Source organism: Neopelma chrysocephalum, unplaced genomic scaffold (genome assembly GCF_003984885.1).
Source record: "Neopelma chrysocephalum unplaced genomic scaffold, ASM398488v2 Primary Assembly neopelma1_61b, whole genome shotgun sequence".
NCBI classification, from domain to species: Eukaryota; Metazoa; Chordata; class Aves; order Passeriformes; family Pipridae; genus Neopelma; species Neopelma chrysocephalum.
In genome coordinates, this window is record NW_020897717.1 from 10935579 (window position 1) to 10957398 (window position 21820).

Consider the following 21820-nt stretch of genomic DNA (forward strand, 5'->3'; position numbering starts at 1 on the left):
AAACAATATATATCAATATGATAAGACAATGAAGAAAAGTATTTCTTATACTTTAAATTTAGTGATTTGTACATTGCATCCTCTGCAGTGATTTAAACTGTTACATGCATGATAATAAAATCAGAGTGAATTCCAAGGTGAATGATACTGTGTAATCTCATTAGAAATGTAAAATTTGTCCAAAAGTTTTACGGATGGATATTTCATAATGGAAAACATTTCTAAACAAAAGAAAGCATATTGTTTAACTTTCACAGCCATGGAAATGATGACTACACAGAACACAAATCTAATTATTATTACATATCAATTAACATAAAAGAAATTAATCAATTAATGTAAAAGAAATTAATGTTTTATTGGAGGGTGAAATTAACATCCTAGACTGATATTCTCCAGGAATGCCTATTCCTCAGCTCAGTTGTCCTGAAAAACATTAAACAATGAGATGCAGTACACAAGAACTATCAAAAGGGAGCACTTTTGAGCCACTGAAACAGCACGATAGGCTGAAAACCACAATCTCCCAGCTGCAGACAATGATACTATCTCAGGTATTTTATGTGCTAAAATGATCATTAAAAATTAAGCACCACATATAAGCTGCCATTTAGAATATTAATTTACCTTTACTAATCATCTTTTTAACTTGAGGCTAAAAGAGTTCACTTACCATTCGGATACTCAGGCTTAGTCCATGAGATGTTAAAGGAGTCAGATGAATATGACTGGGCTTTTGGAGCAGGAACACCTTCTGGTGTACTTTCATCTGTTATAGCTGTGCTAGCTTCGCTTATGGAACATCCACCTCCCGTGCAAGCCTTAAAATATTAATCAAAACAAATAAACATACTCCAGTGTACTATCAATAATTTTAGCAATTTTTCTGTTGCTAAAGTTTTATTATTCTTACATATCTAAACTCAGTAAGTCTGTCATTCTCATAAAAGATACTTTTCTTAGCACAGATTTGTTTTCTTTTAAATAACACGATGATGTAACATAACTCATGATACTTTGGTTTTAGGCATAATACAGCTAAAATACTGTACTATTTGACTTGCAGCATTTTCCATTTAAATGTGACTCATAATCAATCAGATTTCCACTGCTTTTGCAGCCACAGCTAAAGATAATTTTAGTGCAATATATATCATTTACAGTACAAAACTCTCCAGTAAATGACTGAAAAGCTCTCACAAGTTCCAGACACAGAATATACTGACCAACTTGCAAGGCACTTAAAAATTATCTCAAGGAATAGCCATTGAGAAAAAAATGCCATTCAGACAGTGCTGCACTTCACAATAGCAGATGAAGATTAAAATAGTGAAAAAACACTCTATTATAAACAAGTATGTACCAGTTATTATTACACGTTTATGGAAAATAAAGTAAAAGAATTCGTATTTCAGTTACCAGAGAACAAAATATTAAACACATTATTTTTGTATTTTGCTTGATTATGAAATAATACAGTATGCAAGGAAATGTGCATATCACCCCATAAAGCTTTTAAAGTTTTACATGCACAGAGCTATGGTCTTTACATGTGCTGGTTTGCCAATTACTTGCACTAGCAATGACAAGAAACAGGAGTTCTTAGAGAAGTTAAAAAAATACAAAAATATATATTCTGTACTGGATTTAAAGATTTTTGTGTTAGTTTATTATTTATTTTGGTTTTACTATTTAACAGTAAAATAAATCAAAACTTGAATTTGACAAAGATTCAGATTCAGACATAGAGTTAAATAACATTTATGGGACCACCTGTATTTTCCAGAGTTGCCCATGTGCTGAAGTGGACAAGTAGCCTGCTGTGGATCATCAGCACACAAAGAAAAAATAACCTTGCTGACCAGATCTCCAGAAAAAACCTATTTCTCTTAATCTAGTATATTTTATTTGAAAGGATTGCCTTCAACTTCCCGTTTCCCATTGTGTTTCAAAACAGAGAGCAGTCAACATATTTCCTACCCCCTCTAAAAGTTTATACTGACACCATGGGTAAAAATAAGTACTGTTTGTAAATGAGAAACTATTTTATACACAAAGATTATTTTGATTTCACTGGAAATTGCACTCGCAACATAACTAAGGAATGACTCCCTGTGTTCAATCTGAACTACCAGATAAAGACGAAAGAAGGAAACCTCAGTTTTGGGAACATCAAAAAATGGCCTTTTCTTTAAAGATGATAGTGTTTAAAAAAAACCAAAAAACCACAAACCACGAAAAATAGGGTCAGCTTGGAGGGATGCTGAGGTAACTATTAGCATTTTGATAAGGAAATATTTAATAAAATTATTTTTCCATTAAAGGCAGAGTAATCTTTGAATTACTTCCCTTCTACTGGTTTATGAAGAAGCCAAAAAGACCAGTTCTGGAAGGCCTCTTCCTTGTACATTCCTTACTGCCTTGCTAATTAAGTTCCACCACTCCTACTTCAGCAGTGGAGGGCTTTTTCTTTTAAGGGCTTGGTAACAGCAGCCTTCCCATTCATTTATTTCTTGAATGTCATTCAGCTCAATTTTTGTATCCTGAAATTTGCTGGGACATGAAGTTTATGGTTCTTCTGCTTTGTAAACAGGTGGATTTTGGATCAGTGTATCCAAAAGGACTGGACATCACTGGGACTCTGGCAATCACATCCAGTGATGCTGAAAGCCATGAAATCCTACACCTAGATCAAATCCCATTGTGTCATTCTGAACTTCACCGAGAAACAGATTTCAGGTAAAATTTGCCAAAATACCAAAGCAACTAGACAGGTAAAGGACAAACAAACCACCTAAAATGACATCACATAGCGATGCTCCATGTGGCATCTGAGCTAGCTTACCCACACAACACAGTCCTGAGGAGATATCAGTTTAACAGGGAAATCACTAAAGCACTCAAGTCATACAAATGAGTGTGACACCTTGGCTACTAAAGGCAGCCTTTCAGCTTTCCATTTGCTTTCAGACTGGCTCGGCTCACACCCATCCAGCAAAAACAAGTTCCTTTGCACTAGTCCATGAAGACGCGACCTTAAGTCTTCTTGGCTGACTTTTGGAAAGAAGCATTAGATTTGCTTACAAAAGCTGTTGCACTCATTTATGAATACAATTGCTAAATAATAAATGGCAGTAATCAATTCTGAAAACTGGTAACAGCATACAAAGATAAACATTTTGTTAACTTTATTTAATGTACTTATATTAGCCTGTCATACTAAAGTTAAAGCCAGCAGCCTGTGAGGTGCTGATGAGGCTCCTGATTCCTGTGTTCAATATGCAACTTTTGATAATTCAATTTCCCACATAAACCAAAACCAATTTTTGAATGGATGCAAAACAAAATTAATATTACCTGTGAAACAAGGGAAGGATTCTAGCTGATAGAAATATTTTGTTCTAACAAAAAAAAGGAATCATTTAGTTAAGTAGCCATTGCTGACTGTTGTTATTTTTTCTTTTTTACTTTAAAATTTTTATTGAATTTCAGTTAAGTTATATATGAAACACTAAATATTTCAAATTTTTTTCAGGTATGTATGCTTGATTTGGATTTTGGGGGTTTGGTTTTTGATGGTGGTTTTTTGCTTGTTTTTTTTTCCTTTCATAAAGTATACAAGTAACATTTGGCCATGTTTAAGCTTCATAACTTGCAAAACTGTAATATTACATTTTTCTCAAACTAGTCTAACAAGTTCTATATACAATGGATCCAAATGTTTTAAAAAAGCTATCACAAAGATATTGGGCTTTTCATGCGCTTTTAGACTCATCATTTTCAAACCTGCAAGGACATTTAGATCTTCTAACCCGCCTATCAGAGATCATTGCATTTTATCCAAGTAAACCTGGTTATCTTTGTCACTAAAAGAAATTATCTTTTCTTACTTTCTGGTTACAACTGATTAAATGCAAATACTAAGGGAAAAAGAAAAAGAAGAAATGAGAAATAAAATATAGAGATCAAAGATTCCTTAAAAGTTATTCAGTAACTTCTAGGAAAGCTATGTACATTGATGAAGCAAAAACAACGTCCACACAACACCTCCTGCCATATCCCAAGGCAGAGGCACCAAAAGAAGCCGTTCCAGTTGCTCTCCAGATCATAGCTGTTAATTCTTCCATGATCCTCTCTCCTTGTGCCCCCATGCACAGAAGCTGGGCAGGAGCAGAGAAGAGCTGTGGCACAGTGAAGGACAGCACAAATTCTTTTGATAATTCTGCTTTTTATAAAGGCATAAAATGTTTGTTGAAGTACTGCCTTAGTTTTGGACATGGTGCTATTTTATATGCTATACAATTTGCTATGCTGAAATATCTAGGCACAAATGAATTAATTTCAGTATGAATCTAAGCTTTAATTAGACTGAATATTCTCGTTTTTTCAGGTTCAAGTCAGATCCTTATCATTACCTGAAGGTAGTTTATTTTTTGTGGTATAATATTTAGAACATTCAAGAGCATGTTAAGAAAAAATGAATGCATATCCAGTCTACATAAATGTAAATTTATTCATAATCAAGAGCAGAATATTTTTCTATGGCATTTATCAAAGCAAATATCCTTATATAGGTATTGTTATGAAATGAACAGTGTGCTTAAACAAGAGACAATCCCCTGCTTTTATTCACATATTTTCAGGTTTGCTATTGAGCTGAAGCTGTTCTATTTCATCACAAAATAAAACCAATGATAATGAAACGCAAAGAAAACACTAATGTCTCTAAAAATGTTTTGAATAAACGAAATGCTACTTCACACTGAACTCCTCCTCTCTCCTATTTCCTTCTACATACAGATTTTATGAAGAACAAAATAACATCGTACAAAATATGAAAGGTTAATATTTTTAAATACATTCAATGTTTTCTTGTAAGTTGGCTCCAGGAGACATTTTAAAGCATTTTATATATTTCTGGTCAATTATTTATTAGTTATCATCCAACTTATCCTTGAAGAAAACCTGTATTAAAATTACATGCACAGTTTTGAGGGCCTGTTTTGAAACAAAAAACCTACTTTTGTTCAGGATGGCTCATCCACCTTAGCTTCAGAAAGCAGAGGTTAAACAAAGTGGACACATGAACCATTAAATATTAAGATGCTAACAAAATCACAATCATTTTCACCATTTTATACCTCTACTACACATCTTTAAAACTTACAGCTAGTTTTATGAGGTATTCAGTACCCGGGGAAAGCTGCGGAATAGTAAAATCCAGAAAAGGTTCTGTGCTGTTATAGATTACATTCCACTTTGTAAAATTCTGCTCATTGTTGGCAATATAAATTATATAGCGATCTAGGATTCCATTTACTTCTACTGGTTCTTTCCATCTGCAAATAAAAGCAAAATGTGATTAAGACCATTCCAAATAAAGATTTAGACCACACTGAAAAATGTAAGGCTTTGTTTAGGTGACTTTGAGGGATTTATTTTGAGAATTTGAAAACACAGCCATGCAACCATAAAAGTAAATCTAAGCCATACCTTTAATGCTGTATTTGCACTCAATAGATAAATGATTACAGTAACACAAAAAGCAGGGGCTACAAATGGGCATATCACCAGAGCACCTCCTGCACTGAAGTTTGCAGAGGCTATGCCCATATGTAGGTTATACTGATTGCGTAAAGACAAAATGGAAATTAAGTTGGCAAGTGATAATCAGAAGGTTCACAGAACCACTAAACTAATCACTTCTATGCATTTAATCATAATAAATTTAATTTTATGTCACAAACTCTTCCCCTGATTGAACTCACTGGAATTCTTGAATAAACTGATGCACTATTGTGTTGTCAGGAAAGAAGAATCCTTACTTACTGTACATATATCGTTCTAGAATCCAAAGCCGTCAGGACCGGGGCATCTACGTGAGATGGTGGCAGCTGCGCTGTAAACAAGGTGACCTGGGAACTGTTTGTACAGCCAGCAAGCGTGCAGGCAGCGAGCAGAAACTGGTGTGGCGTAAAAACTGCTAAATCTAGGACAAAAAATAATATGAATTTACTTTGTATATTAATTTTACCTTGTTTTTCTTTTTTTCAGACAGTAGTGAATTCAGAAAATCAAGAGGAAGGGGAACCTGTATCTCAAATCCTTCAGGTTTGTTGCAGAGGAGTCAATCGGTACTGATTCTTTAATAGCAAATAAATGCAAATTTTGACTCCTAATAGATCTGTGGGGTGTGCTTTGGTTGAGGTGACTCCATTGTACTCCATTTAGACTAGAATGTATACCACCCAAACAAAAAACCCCCCAAACGTGTTAGCTTCTTAGGTGCTACATGCGACATCAATTCGCTACAGTGGCAAATGAACACCTTTGAGCTGATTAAATCAAATCAAATTAATGGGAAAAACAAGTACAGATTCATTAACACAGTTGGATTATATTTTTTTTTAAATGTGCTGTATGATACATGAATGTCAAGCATCGATACATACAATGATTCATGCCACACAAATTTCACTGTAAGCATGAACACAAAGGAAGCTCCTTGTTGCCACCACTCATACTGGTCTGTTCTCTCTTTGCCTGTTTGTCTTCAGCTGCACAAACACCAAACAATTGTAAAATATATTTCAGTAAAGACAACCTGTCTAATGCTATAGCAAAAAACTGTTCAATGTTTATTTATTATGAAGCTATCCTGAGTTTCAATTACTGCAGAAAATGGTGAACAAAATGTAATATTTTTGCTACTCTAAAAGATCTTTAGCATCATATACACTTCTCTATACTAATAAAGGAACCTTTGACAGAAAAATTATTGTATGAAAGTAATACAGACCTAATTTTCTAATATTTTTCATTTTTTTTATTAAAATACAAACCACATACTTTAATAAGCAACTCCTTTAAGAAGGAATTTACAACTGAGGTTTTGGCAACAGTATAAGATATACAAGTAAAATGCTTATGCTACAGACACACATTTTTCAGTATGCCAGAAAAATTCTGGGTTTTTGCAAGACATAACAAATGGTAGTGTTTTCAGAGCCAGGTAGTAGCAAACTATAATTTTGTAGAAAAATATTTGTGAGCACAAATTCAAAAACTGCAACTGGATGACAAACACATCATCAAGGCAGAGATGTTGTAGACCAAACTTCTCTCCCATTAGTTTTTCCCTCATAAAATTACTCCAGTCCCTGCTGGAATGGAATTTCTTCTGATTTGCTCCATTCTGTGTGAGGAGAGAATGAACTTGTGCATTTTTATTGAAAATACTGTATCACTCAGTGGTATTGTTGTATGGAGCACATGGCAAAGTGTGAGTTAAAAAAAAATGCTGTAGCTAAAAAAATCATCAATTGAATGCCTGTAACACAGTGACATGTTTAATCAACATAATGGGACTGATTCTACCAGGGTTAAGCAGTGCTTATGTCCGTGAGAGGGGGAAAGCACACTCCAGAGCAGGTGCTCAAGCTGGCTCAGCAAGCAGGGAAAGTAAACTCCACATACTGCACCGACTGTATTGCCTCCATCAGTGTACACCTTCCTGGACCCTTTATTCCTTGCAGCTACCATCAGAGAAGCCAGAAAAAGTACAGATGGAGCTGAAAGTCTGTGACATAAGTATCAGATACTTTATGTCCTGCGAGTGCAAAAAAGTGACCAGAAGGATTTTACTTTTAGCAATCCTAAAACAAACACTTGAAATCAAATCATGGCACCTATTTAATTGCTAACCTTGTCAACAGTGAATATGCATTCTTCTCTCTGAGCTGAAACTATATTAGGGGGTTTCACTTAGCAGAGTGAACACAAGGGAAAGGAAAGAGAAAAAGCGCATGTCTCCTTTTCCATTTGTTTGTGGTGTATCACTCTTTTCCTTGTTGGTAACGGTTATTTTCCTCTCCTTTAAGGAAAATTCCACATCTAGAACTACTATTTTTTAAAAAGGTAGCTTGATGCACACTGTAGTTGATGGAACTACTTGAAGACATAAGAGTTTCTGGAAATAACTAGTGTAACTTGAAGAGGGGAGAACTTCATCAGGGATTAAGAGAATGAAATGTGGGAACATTTTTAATTTCCCTCCCTGAAGAAAACAATTGACTATAAGTTACTATGTGTATCTGTCAGTCCCTAGAATGGAAAAAGCAAAAAAGACAAGACAGGCAAACATGTAAAGTTTAAAAAAAACCAAGAATAACAAGAAAAGGAAACACAGCACATATCAGCAGTGAGACCCTTTTGAATCAACTGATAAATGTATTGAGAGGGAAGGGAAAGACAGGAGACTAAAAATAAAAAAAGAGTCAAAATATAAAATATGGGAAAAAGGCAACATGTCAACAAGATCAAAGAAAATTGTTATTCCTCATCTTGATTTAATAACATTGAAGTACTTTGTCTACTAAATGCCGAATAGAAAGTTTCAATGGAATCTCAGAGATTAGGTGGGAAAAGGCTAAAAAGAAACATTTGTGGAAGCAGGAGTAGAAAACAAAGAAATTAGTCTTAGCAATGTCACTCAAAGCATGAGCTTTGCCATCCATTAAAATCTCGACACATACTTCATCAAGGTTTGGATGAGCCAACAAATACGTGTAGGCAGTATTTCTAAAAGGTAAGAACCAGAAACTGACAAACTGAACAATAAAATCATATTACATTGTAATCAATGCAATTATTTGTCACAATCTGATTTGGCAGATATTTTCCTATTTAAAGTTCAGGGTTTCATAATGGATCACTGGATTCAAACAACTACAGATACAAACATGAATATGAAGCAGGAGGGAGGAGGTTCTTAAAACTACAAAGCCACTGTTTGTCAAGGTCCTCTAGCAATAACGCCTTACTTTCCATTTGCTTGATTGCATGATTTGCATAAGATCAAATGTAGGCAATTGTGGACATGAAAAGCAGATCGCTCTCAAACTCATTAGAAATGGATCCACAAGCATTATGTGGAAATGTGTTACAAGAAAATGCACCCCAATGCAAGGAAAACTCAGTGATTAATGTCAAACAAACTATAATTTACAATATAGAGCATGAATTATATGTTATTTTACAATTGATTCCATGCTGTTGGTTGGAAGGATTTTATTGATCTTAATTTACAAAATGAGCCCAATAAGGACACAATTATTTCTTTTAAACTTACAGCAAACCTGAAATATTTTTTCTTACAAATTTTCTTGATCAGGCTATATTCCCACCTATTCCACAATTCCAGTTCCTTCAGTTACTTTAAAATAAGATCAAATGTTTCTTATTTCAATATTCCAATAACTACTTTCTGAAACCACTTATTTCTTACCAAAACAAAGCTAAACTTACAAATTATAGAAGTTCACTGAGGGAAAAAAAACCACAACAATTCAGGATTTGGTCTTGTTTTCATTTCCAGACTCAGAAGGGCAAAGAGCACCAAAGGACAAAGAAAAAACACTTTCTTGGGGGTAAAGAATTTCCTCAAATCATCCTATCAAAGTAGTAGGAAGACAGAAAAAGAATTTTGTCAAAAACAGAACAATGGAAAAAAACAAATAAAATCCCACTTTTCCCAAAGAAAAAGGTGGCACAGAGGGAGAGGAAGGATCAACCTGCCTTTTCATCTCTTTGACCTCAGAGGCAATACATACAAACTAAATTATTTTCTAACTCACATGTCAGCAGGAGAATTGTAAACTATAGCTATCATTAAAATCAATATTTGCATACCACCACATTTATTACATATGTGATGTGGAACTTCCCACACTAACCAACTATAGTAGTTGGTATCTACCCAGTTGCTAATAATCACCAGCATAGGTCCTGTTAGAACAATCAATACATGAGACAGAAAGAATAAAGAATGACCCTCTTTGCATGGTCAATAAGAACACTCACTTTGCTTTGATCAAATTTAATGGGTAGTCATTGAAAGATAATATGCAACACTCCAGTGCTACTTTTAGCATGGAATTTGAGAGATGTTACTAAGCTAGAGAGAAAAACATAGTACGGTAAAAAAAAATAAAAACAACACCTGAAATGAAGAGATTTAACAAAACATGAGCTTTACCATCAGGTCATCAGAGTACATCACCATTCAAAAATAACACAGTAATAATATCACCAGTGTTTTAATTTATATGTAACATATTTGATATTCAGGTTTACTGCAATTCCTCCCCTCTTCCACCCTGTTTCCACTCTCCCTGACTTCAGGCAACTATTTTAAGGGTCAGAAATGGCAACGTCCTGTCTTACTGAGTGCTCACATGACTTGCGTAAGGAACCCCACATAGTTTCTCTCAGGAAAATAATCGAGACAATAGCTATCCCATTATTATATTCAAGAGAAAATAAGACAGAAGCATTGTAGCAAGAGATTTTTAGCAGTACAACCAAGAAAACCTGCTGAGAGAGTATGAAAATGAAAAACTTCCAAAGAATTCCAATCACCACGTAGTTTATGCAGGTAGACTGTACGAACACTTCAGCTCATTACTCACATCCTTACTCTGTTCTCTCATCTTGTTTCTCAGAATTTGTTATGTTAACCCACAGTAACTTAATATTTAATTAGAAGATAAACTCTTTGGGACCATAAATATCCATCACCAAATACAACAATGTCCCATTCTGATTTTTATGTACCACCAAAAAAAAAAAAAACTAATTCATATGCTAAGTGTCAAGATCACATTATCAGGCTTGCTCCATCAGACACCATTAGCAGTCCTCTGTCTTCCACCATTTTCTGAAAGCAAGCAACAACTCATATTTAACTTTTAGTACAGTACATCCTGCTTTCTTTGTTTATAAAGCACTGATCACTCTCAAAGAACAATCACTAATGTACAACTTTCTCTGGAAAGGTATTATACTATTGCTGCATCATTTCATAGATTTCCTGCAAAACCCACACCATACTCAACATTCTCTTGAAAATACTTCAGAAAAACCAGGGTGTCACAATGACACCACTTAGGTACTTCAGGCAACTCAGGCAAGCCGAAGAAAACAGTGTGCTTGTGTACTTAATTGTCTAAACTAGCAAGGCCTTTCACATGTGCAACTGGCCCATTAATTGAAGAAAACAGTTATCTTCCAAGATAGTAGTAAATTCTAACAGATAATAATTAATAATTAAGAATGCTTATGTGATTCTGTAATGTTGCAGAGCAACAATTAAAAGAATTTTGTAAAGCCATTAAAAACAAGGTCAAGAAATAAAGAGAAATAAATAAACTCAGGGTCTTAAATAACTATTTTCTGCTCTCTGTTGTTCTGCTCTCTAACCAGCAAAGACTTTGCCATAATGGACAAAAAAACTTGGCTTCTAGCTGGCCAGCAAATGCTGATGTGTTTTAGAAACTATTCATTCAGCAGTAAATATCTCTGGTTTTCCAAATTACTCATAAAAGAAAAAATCTTTACTGCGAGGGTGGTGAGGTACTGGAACAGGTTGCTCAGAGAACCTGTGGATGCTCCATCCCTGGAAGTGTTCAAGGCCAGGTTGGGGCTCTGAGCAACCTGGTCTAGTGGAATGTGACCCTGCCCATGGCAGGGGGTTGGAACTAGGTGATCATTAGGGTCCCTTCCAACCCAGACCATTCTATGAAAACCTCATTCCTTTTGAGACTTTTACACTTAAGAAAAATCCAGGAAACTTCCAGGTCCCATCTTAGGAAATAAAGAGCATGGCACAAAACCATGTAACATACATATCAGAGTGTGCAAAAATGACAGTTACGTGTTAGACTGTATAAAAAAAGTTATATTCAAGAAGAAAAACCCTTTGGCATAAATGTGAAACAAAAGGATCTTTAATCATTTCAGTTTGCAATGCTTTCAAACAGTTGGTAAAGATTTTACATGCACGTGGTAGGACTAGGGAAAAGGGGCACTTTTGGAAAAGGGGCAGCTCCTAAGTACATTAAGGTTTTTGAATATAATTATGTTTTAACAGCAAAGATTATAAAGTTTGTTTCCACATTCAATAACAGTGTGCCTTGGTTATGCTCTCTTACATCCTCAACTGTTGCATAGAAAAACTTTCTGCTATTTATTGGCCCAAACTCTTGTACTTTGAGCCCAAATTCATGCCTCAAAAGTTAGGTTTCATCCTGGCCAATTCACAAGGCCACATCAGCATCCATTCCTGATTAATGTGTTTCATTTTCCCTTTTTATTTTAGTAAAACTATTTTATTTCTAATCTTAACTTAGATAGATACACATCTTTTTATTTAAACATGACTATTATTCCTACCCCATTACAAAAGTTGGAATGTAAGTCTTTTATTTTAAAGCCACATCCCTGGGATAGCTGCTATGGGTACATTTTCATGCTGTTTTTACTCTCCAGTTAGGACGCACCAGCCTGAAATCCTAAAGATGCTCAGCTGAAGAAAACTCAAATCATGTGGAGTGCCCCACACCACATGATTAAGAAAAAGCAGAAGCAAAACATCAGAGAAGAGCATTTACACTTCTCTTAACACTTTACCATCAGGAATCTACCTGATTCCTTGTGTGGCACTAAATACACACGTCATGTCACTGACCACAGAAGAATCACAGTGCTCCTTGGAAACCTCCTTCCCATTATGCCCCAACACATTGTCCCCTGACTCATCATCATTAGTCACCATTAGAAAAATACAGAGGTTTTTTCAAATGTTTCTCTTGCTGCCAAAACAACAAAAAGCAGTCAGTCAGTGCGAATAGTCATCATCAAATGAGCCTAATGAACTTCCAAGTTATATCTTTGCTTACTAGAATTAAAACCACTCATTGTCTCCCTAGTTTACTTCAATTATAACAGTTGGACAAATAAAGTGAGTTTGAAGGTCAGAGGGAGAGAAAGCAGAAAGAGGACAGAGCACATTAATTTTTACCAGGGACACAAAGAGAAGTAATTGTGGTCAGTATCACTATCTTAGTTTTACTTTTCTCTTTCTCATTGCTTTACACATCATATGGAATGAAGCAGCCCTATTCTAAGAGTTAAATGAAAATTTCCATTCATTAATGCTTCCAATCCAGTCACTGTATTTCTATCAGCTTCAATAGAGGGGAGTTGTTAGTATACATCATAAGAACCATGATGTCTTAGTCAATGTTTAGCCCAAAAAGTATAAAAGGAAAAAAAAGCATTTTAAACATTTTACCTCTGTATTACTTCAGCTTTATATTCACAACCGGAAAATATATATGCACCAGGTAAATACATTGCAAATTTGAATCTCAGATACCTGCTTCTATAAAACTGGAACTACTCTGGATTCACATTAGTATGACCAAGGACCCTTTGGCTCACCAGCAGAAGTACATCCCAAGTAATTCCAATCTTGCAGCAGTGGGAGAAACAAAATTCAGATCTACCTAACATTTGGTGCTGAAGTAATTGTATCAGGCCTCAAGAGGTGCCAGACTGTCACTTTTACAACCCACTGAAGAACACATATGAATGTGAAGCTGTGGCAAGAGAAGCCAGTAAGATATGAAGTTATATACAAACGTATGGTAAGTAATACAGCAACTATTACTATCCATTTTATATAAATCAACAGTGTGGTCTCATCTGGAATAGCATATATTACAGAGTGCAGAAATAAAGTCTGTCTGGAAAACAGCAGTGAGATAGCACAGGCTTACAAACACTCTCTTAGGAAGAGAGGCTGCAAAAACAACCTGAGAAAAGGAAACAAAGAAGATGACACATCATACAGGGGTATAAGATAGTAAGTGCTACATAGAAAAGCAATTAGGATGCTCTGTTCCCAGGAATTCCCTTTCAATAATGCAGTGGGGGTGGGAAAAAGGACATGCAGTAATTTAAAAATTGGAATTTTCAGAGAAAATCACCCCACCCAAAATCATGGAACACCTACTGCTGCTGACAAGAAGTTTCAGGCTTATCTTCATAAATCAAATTCAGGGGGAGAGACATTAAGTATCAACATCATGTTTTTAAAATTATTTTTATAAGCATCACTGTAATTTGCAAATCTGTAGAACAGTCCTGCGAGATTTCTATACTTCTCTCTTTGTATCTGAGACAATGTAGAACTCTTCAACACTGTATTTTATTTTTTAAATTTTCCCACTAAGGAAAGAAAAAGAGGGATGAGATTAACGAAATTAATTTCAAAAAGAAATATTTTCTTTGACAAAAATCAAACAATGTTACTACTAGATTTTTCTTATTAGAATTCAATATGCATAATAAATCACAAAATACCATTTTAACCCCAAAACAATTGTTTTAATGAACAAAATATTCAACAAAAAGTAATCCATCAAACAAGCAGAAGCTTGATACAGCACAATCAGACCAGAAATTGGAACCTAAACAAGAAAACTATGACAAGGGCTCTTTGAACTGCCATCAACTACAGGTTGATTAAATTAGTGATTTATAGGTTATGAGCTTTATTTAGCAATATCTGGATTTTACATCCATTGTGGATAACTTGTTCCATCATTTTGTATAGTACCAGGCATGCAGGATGATTAGAGAACAACTCTCACCATCCAGGCAAGGCATCATGTGATTTAATAGTTTCTGTAGAAGAGATACTATCACCTTCCCAGGACCAGAACAGCTCTGTATATCTGAATTATAGTCAGAGGATAAAGGGTTTTGCCAAAACATTACTGTAGTGCTGGAACAAGGATAGTGGGAGGACTCAGCTTCTGAGCACTGATCCTAAACAAAACAATTTACAGCAAGTTAAATCTGTTGCAAGACTACAAAAGCTGAGCTAATTTTCAGCTGACCACGGAATTAGCAGCATAGTAAAATATACTGTACTTCTACCTGCTCTCCTCTTTCCGTACCAGAACAATCAGCCCCAGCTGTGGAGTCATTAATATGGTCAATGTGTGATTGGGGAAAATTATTTGGATTCCATCCCCCATTTTTTTGGTCTTTTTCGTTGTTTTGTTTTGTTTTTTTTTGAGGGGGAGGGGTTTGTTTGTTTGTTTGGGTTTTTTTAAGTTTTCTCACTTTATACTTATCTTCAAAAACACATGCAAAAACAAAACCAAAACAATGAAAAGCCCAAAGTTTTTGTCAACTTGACATGTTGCACTACTCAGTTATGTCATGTAGTGTCAGTAATGTCATCAGATAACATAACTGCCACAATCTGATGTGATGCATTAAACTGGGATTACCAGAATAAATCACGTTTGTGGGTACACAGATCACAGGTGGTGCAGTCAGCTGCTCTGTATTATGGTGTATCTATAGGATGTGCAGATTAGGATATAATGTCCAGAGCCTTGTTCTCGTTTGTGAAGTGCTTTGTAACCATAAGTCAATAGTAAGGAGCCACCAAACAGTTATAATGGCATAAACCATCATCAGGGAAAAATACAAATCGATCAGTGCCAGCGATATAACAGAAAGAGCATGCATCTGTCCCCACTCTCATAAATTCAGTGGTTGTTGCAGGCTTTTCCTCTATCCGACGTGTAGTTTATTAATACTAGTAACTATCATAAATAATAATAATGCAGAGTAGTTTATTTCAAGATGAATGCTCTTCTTATTATCTGTTGATCCTATACCTTATTTCTTACATCATGTTCATATTCCTCCTGTAAATGGTGGGGGGAGAGCCGGCTAAATTTATTGTTTGAAGTTTATGCCCTTTAATTGGCAACAGAATGCTATGCCAAGAAAGTTGTCTATGTAGGCTCTCTGAAATATCTGCATATCTTAACTAGCATGGTAAGTCTCTACAAAGGAGGCATAGAATTTACGTTCTACTGCATGCTATAAATAAGTAATAAGAACAGATTAGAATTATGCATTTACGCCTACTAGTGCGAGTGAGATGCATAATTCACAAGTGGCAAACCCTTAAGAAGCTTTCGTATTTCACCCCAACCCTCTTCCCCCCAGTCTTGTCTATGTAGAACATAGCATATTGTTCAGTCCCACTGATTCACAAATTTTTATTTTATTTTTTTTTCCAGCTACACTGTTTAGGTTTTATAATCACTACTTCTTTCTTGCAGAAAAGCAACAGACACTATATTAGTAGTCATTGCTGGGTATGTGTCTGCTTTATGTCACATTATTGGTGTCATCTTTATGAATTTTCTTGTGATATTCAGGGACACGACTAAGAGAACACAGGACTTGCAACTGAAACTTCTCAGCACAGGAAGAACATAGATAGGTTGGAGTGCTACCAAAGGAGGGCTACCAAGTTGATTAGAGGGATGGAGCACCTTTCCTACAAGGAGAGGCTAAGAGAACTGGGATTGTCCAGCCTGGAAAAGAGAAGACTTCAGGGTGACCTAATTGAGGCCTTCCAGTACCTGAAGGGAAACTACAAGAAAGATGGAGAGGGACTTTTTACAAGAGCATGTAATGACAGGACAAGGGGGAATGGCTTCAAACTGAAGGAGAGTAGGTTTAGATCAGATATTAGGAAAAAATTCTTTACTATGAGGGTGGTGAGGCACTGGAACAGACTGCCCAGAGAACTTGTGGATGCTCATCCCTGGAAATGTTCAAGGACAGGTTGGATGGGGCTTTGAGAAACCTGGTCTAGTCGAAGGTGTCCCTGTCCAGGGCAGAGGGGTTGGAAACAGATGATCTTTAAGGTCCCTTCCAACCCAGGCCATTTTATAATTCTCTGATTCCACGATTCACAGTTAACATGACATATTGCTCCTCTAGCTGGACCTCCTGGGGAAATACACTAATCTCTGTGTCCATTCACATCTTCAGCTTCTCTGCTGAAGCCTCTAAAAACCTGTTCGTGACCAGAATTTTTATGATAGCACACAAAGGTCACAGATTTTGCTGAACCTATGGCTTTCCTCCACAGCAGTTCTACCTCTAAGAAGAACTCTGTTACCTGGTGATAATTTAAGTCTAGGTGCTTTAATATTTTTTGGTTCTCAGGCTGAGGCACCACAATGTTGATTCATATACATCCCAAAGAAGCGCCACTAGGGACAGGCTCTTTGGTGAAGAAGTTACCTTCTAATTTTTCTGAATTGTTTTGAACTTAGTCTATTTTTCTACCTGGATTTTCCTTTGTCCTGCATGCAAATATTTTAAATTATTTTCTAGTTCTAACTAACATTTGTTTATTTTGCCTCAATCTTTGCCACATAACTTCTTTTCATAGTTAAGCTAAGACTTGTACCTCTTTTTTTATGGTATCATTTACTTATTTATTTAATCTTTTTATTTCTTCAGTGTATCTCACTTGATTTTGAGTTTTCGTTGACAAACTTTCTATGTACTTTTTCTCTGCCTGCAAACTTATGAGGAAGACTTAAATTGTGCATGTATTTTAATTCCTACTACAATTTAACAGCTTAAAAACTGTTATGTGACATTGCAACAATGGTATTAAATCCCAAGATTTAATAAATAAAAAAAATCAAAACATATTAGTTGAAATGAAAGTAATACTTTTAATCTAACTTACCCTTGAGCTGTTGAAAAGGCTAGGAAGCCAGCTCATGAGAACATTTAAAAATTCTTGCCAATTGGATTAAATTTTTGTTCCTTTATCAGAAAACAAATAAAAATGAAATTGCTGAAGTGATAAATAGCTCCAATGTTAAAGTTCAGTTTTCAAAAGGATGCTATCAACATACTTTATCAACATTGGTTACTTTTCATTATTGATAATTTCCTTTATTCTCAACATTTCTCCTAGAATAGACTGAAAAATTCACTTATGCATCCTTTGTATGAACTCATCTAGTCTAGTCAATGCTCCTGAATAGGTAAGCAATGAGGACCCAGAGTCTCTTAATAAGCCAGATTCTCTTGTCACCTCTGAACAACTTTATGTAGCCCTAAAGATAACCAGACATCAAAAAAAAAAATTGAGATATGCAGACTGTAAATGTGACTCAAATGTACCTGGGTAATCAAGGAACATGGTATGTCCAAAGCAGCCATCACTAAAACAATACCAATGTTTACTTTGCATTCATCTTAAGATCAGAAAACAAAGGAAGAAAAATTATAAAACTCCATCACCTTTCAAAGCCCAACAACAATTTAGGAAAAGGTTTCAATCAGAAACAGATTGTCATAAAAAGACAATATTTCATGGACGACTAGTGAAAAGCATGACGGAGTTCAGTACTGACTAAAAGTCTATTAAGCTTTACGTAAACAGTGTAGAAGCCTAGTTTAGATTTCTGGCAGTGATTCAACAGGAAAGGAAGTATCCTAGAATGCCTTTCATGCTCTCTGGGACAAGATCTATGCTTCCACATAACTTAGGAGGATGGGGAAACAGATTTTGAAAATACAGAAATACTCCTCCAGTCATACAAACCATCAAATATTTTTAAAATCAAACTTATATCCAACTATTTTATGACCTTGTAACACTCAGTCTTGTATTGTTCACACATAAGACTTGTGAAAGATGAAAAATACTAAAGGAAATTCTGGACTTATGTTACTTGGTGAAGTATTTTAGAAATGCAAGTTGTAAGGAAGTTTCTCAGATTTATTGAAATCACAAGTCTAAAACACATGCAAAATTAAAAGATTCCACTTTCCATAAATTTGTCTCGTTACAGTTTTGTTTTTTTGAATAAATAAAATGCTGAACATATGTCAGTAATGACTGAACGCCCTCATGGCCACATTTTTAATAAACCAAGGGAAAGGAGAAGCCCTGGTTAGGAACCCTCTAGAAGTACTACTGTGGTGTTACTGTGGGGTTACACTGTCACTACTTATCAATATTCCACAACTGTTAAAGGAATGTTCGGACATATCGGGTATAGAGAGGAGGGTCTGTGTCTAGCATTAGCCAAAGAGAAACTCGTGTACTGCTCTGTCAAAACATCATCACAGCTGATAAATCAACACTATTTGTTATAGCAGCATGGAATAAAATATCTATTTTAAATTAAATATACATTAAGTGTTTAGCAGTTTGGGAGACCAAATGTTCCTAAATTAGTAAGCAGAAATATGAGTGTGTTTTCCAGAGCACAAGGAAAAACTTAGAGAGAAGCTTCATTATACAGCTGGCAATATCAAGAAGGCAGCCCCACTCTATCAAAGCCTACTAAGTTAGAGCTATGTGAGGTATGTCTTCAGGATACCAAGAGATTCAAACTCAAGCAGCAGGTTTAGCCTTAGTCCATCTATGCAAGAGGTGTCATATCTCTATCTGCCTGAGTCCAGCATATCCTGAAAGTAAGCATAAATCATTTACCAAGTATCTCAAAATGATCCTGGCAAAAAAAAAAATCCTTTAGAAAAGGGAAGATGCTTTTCTTGATCCATAAATATATTACTTATAATTTGAACATAAAACCTTGCACAGTTTCTGATGTTAACAAAGGTGTGACTGAATGAAATCTTGTCTGTTTTGTCAGCAAAATTAAAACCAGAACAGAATGCACCATTTGCCTTACTAGCTTCAGGCAAACCACAATTACCAGGTATACTGCTGAAAATAAGATCCCACAAAAAGTATTTCAGGCTGTGAGCTCAACATGGCCAAGAAAGCATATCCTAGTTCTTAGAAATCTTAGGAGATCTCTCAATGTTTACTAACAAACACAACAGCTCACAAAGAGAAACTATATCACTTTATATGAAGTTCTTCCTGATGAAAGACAAAATGCAGATAGACAGGTTACACACTTCAAAAGATCCAAGAGCAAGGTAGACAAGATTCAGCCAGTTTACCCAAGAAAGGTTCACACAGGCAACATTACAACAAACTGATCTCAGAAAATGGCAAAATAAGACTTTGCTGCTATCTAACTGCAGAGTGGATGTCTTGGAGAAGACCTACAAATCTACATGCCAGTGGAGACCACCTGCAAGACAATAATGCATGGACAGTAAGCTCTGCTGGTTGATTAAAAAAAAGGCTGTAAGGCTGTAAAATTGTAAATTCACATTTTACAAATTGAATTCAATGAACTCTTGATGTAAATCTGTCTTCCTCAGTAGACCACTGTCTTTTGAAGAAATCTCAGAATCTTTAAGTCTGCTAACCAATCTACATAACTGTAAAGGAGAAAATATAGGACAAAAAGCCTACATATGTCTAATTCTGACAAATAGTTTTGGAGTAATATCACAGGACAAAATAATCTGGGTGTTTTACATTTTTTTAGTGATTTTAGTGGTTTTGTTTCTTGTCATGGAATTTAGACAAGCCTGGAAATCAATGTTTTTCTTCTTGTTGTTTAAAAAAACAGAGCCCACAGTCAAAATAATTCTTATATGCGAGAAGGGAAAGGAGAGAAAAAAAATACTCTCCTGTTCTACAGCTATTAGCTCTGGAGAAGCTATTTTGCTCCAGTTCTCTTTGGTACATATGAAAGATTGCAAGGTACCAATTGCTCTCACTTTATAACATGTGTTGCATTTTAATTTTTAGGAAGTGGTACTCAAGCAACCTGAGAGCTCAGCAATTCCAGCAGGGTTAGCGTGAGTTCTCTCCTGGCTTGCTGTGTTACCCAAATCTGATCAAAGGACAAGGACTCCAGAAGCTTGTCCAGCTGTGGTTTTATAATGACACCATTAGGTTTTGCTCTATAATCAAGGTCCCTAAAAGTCTGTGTAGCTTCAGGCTTAATATCTGCGACAAGGTTAACTGAAATCTGCAGCAAGGATAACTACTTTAGCAGATTGTATCAGCAGGAAATATTTAAACACTATTTAAAAGGATTTTAAATAAGCAGATTTTATTTAACACTGCACTAATGCACTGCAATAGAAAATGATACAACAGAGCTGCTACAAATAAACATAATGCTTTTACCCTTACACTGGCCCCCTCCCTTCTAAATTCCCTAGATCTGTATTATTAAGCCCAATGAGTGCACCAGATCTTTCTGTCTGAAGCTGAAATACAGGAACACCAGGCTCAGACAGCCCATTTGCCCTTTGGTTTTGTGCCTGCTGAATCTGCATTCTGGATCTTTGGAATTAATTATGACAGTACCAGTCACTGGCAATGTCGGGGTTGCCAGCTCAGGTGTATCAAATGTGCTTTCTTACATGCCTAGAACTTTTAGAGGGCAGCTTCTCCTGTAAGACTGGTGTACCCTGCCCTCTAGTGCCAGGTGCACCAATAGATGTTCACTTAAATGCACACTCAGGCCAGAATAAAGCCTGAAGCAGCAGGCATTCTTCATATGACATCCTAGAAAACATGGTACTTCCTGTATGACTTATCAGCTGGAGATGTTGCTAAACCAGATATAAGGGGTTGGTCTAACACTGTTGCACACTACTGCAAGTCCCTAAAATAAGAGTGAGACACTGGGGCATGTCTTATTGGGTCACAGGCAAGACATTTCATATAGATTCCAATAACTTCTCTGGGAAGAGGTGAAGACTAGTGTTTATTGCTCATCATGGTGCTAAAGAAGTCTCTGCTTCACAAAAAAATGAGCAATTGTGACATTCAAGGTTATAATATACACAAATCTAGCACTAACATTTTATTGAATAGCAAACAACTCTTTCCAAAACACTCTAGTGAAAGAACAGACTGGGTACATTTGTTATTGATATGTATTTCACTGCAACCTGGAAGATGGGAAATAAACTCATACCAGAGGACTACAGAATTTTTCTATTGTTTGTCCTTTAAGGCAAAAGCTGCCTGTCATCTTTGAGTAGGACTAAAAACAAAGGAATGCAAATCCTTAAGGATGGAAATTGTCGGTTTTAAACATTGCTATAGCTGAAAACTGTATGAAAAGTAACCACAAGAACTACATCTTAAACCTAACATAATAAGGATTTTCTTCTCAGTGGTTCAGCTTCTAGCAGTAATACATCTTATTGAAATTATCTTCTATGTACAATTTCGTGGATT

General features: G+C 35.6%; 1 protein-coding gene across 8 annotated transcripts in view; it reads right to left on the minus strand.

Moving 5' to 3' along the window:
• USH2A (usherin) overlaps positions 1-21820 on the minus strand; it is a 379012-nt gene that overhangs the window by 183459 nt on the left and 173733 nt on the right. For all 8 annotated transcript variants that reach the window (XM_027681679.1, XM_027681684.1, XM_027681681.1 and 5 more), the window contains 3 exons: positions 5830-5989; positions 5168-5339; positions 674-821 (listed from right to left, as the gene is read on the minus strand). In XM_027681679.1, the coding sequence (XP_027537480.1) occupies positions 674-821; positions 5168-5339; positions 5830-5989 (480 nt within the window). The remainder of the gene's footprint in view (positions 1-673; positions 822-5167; positions 5340-5829; positions 5990-21820) is intronic.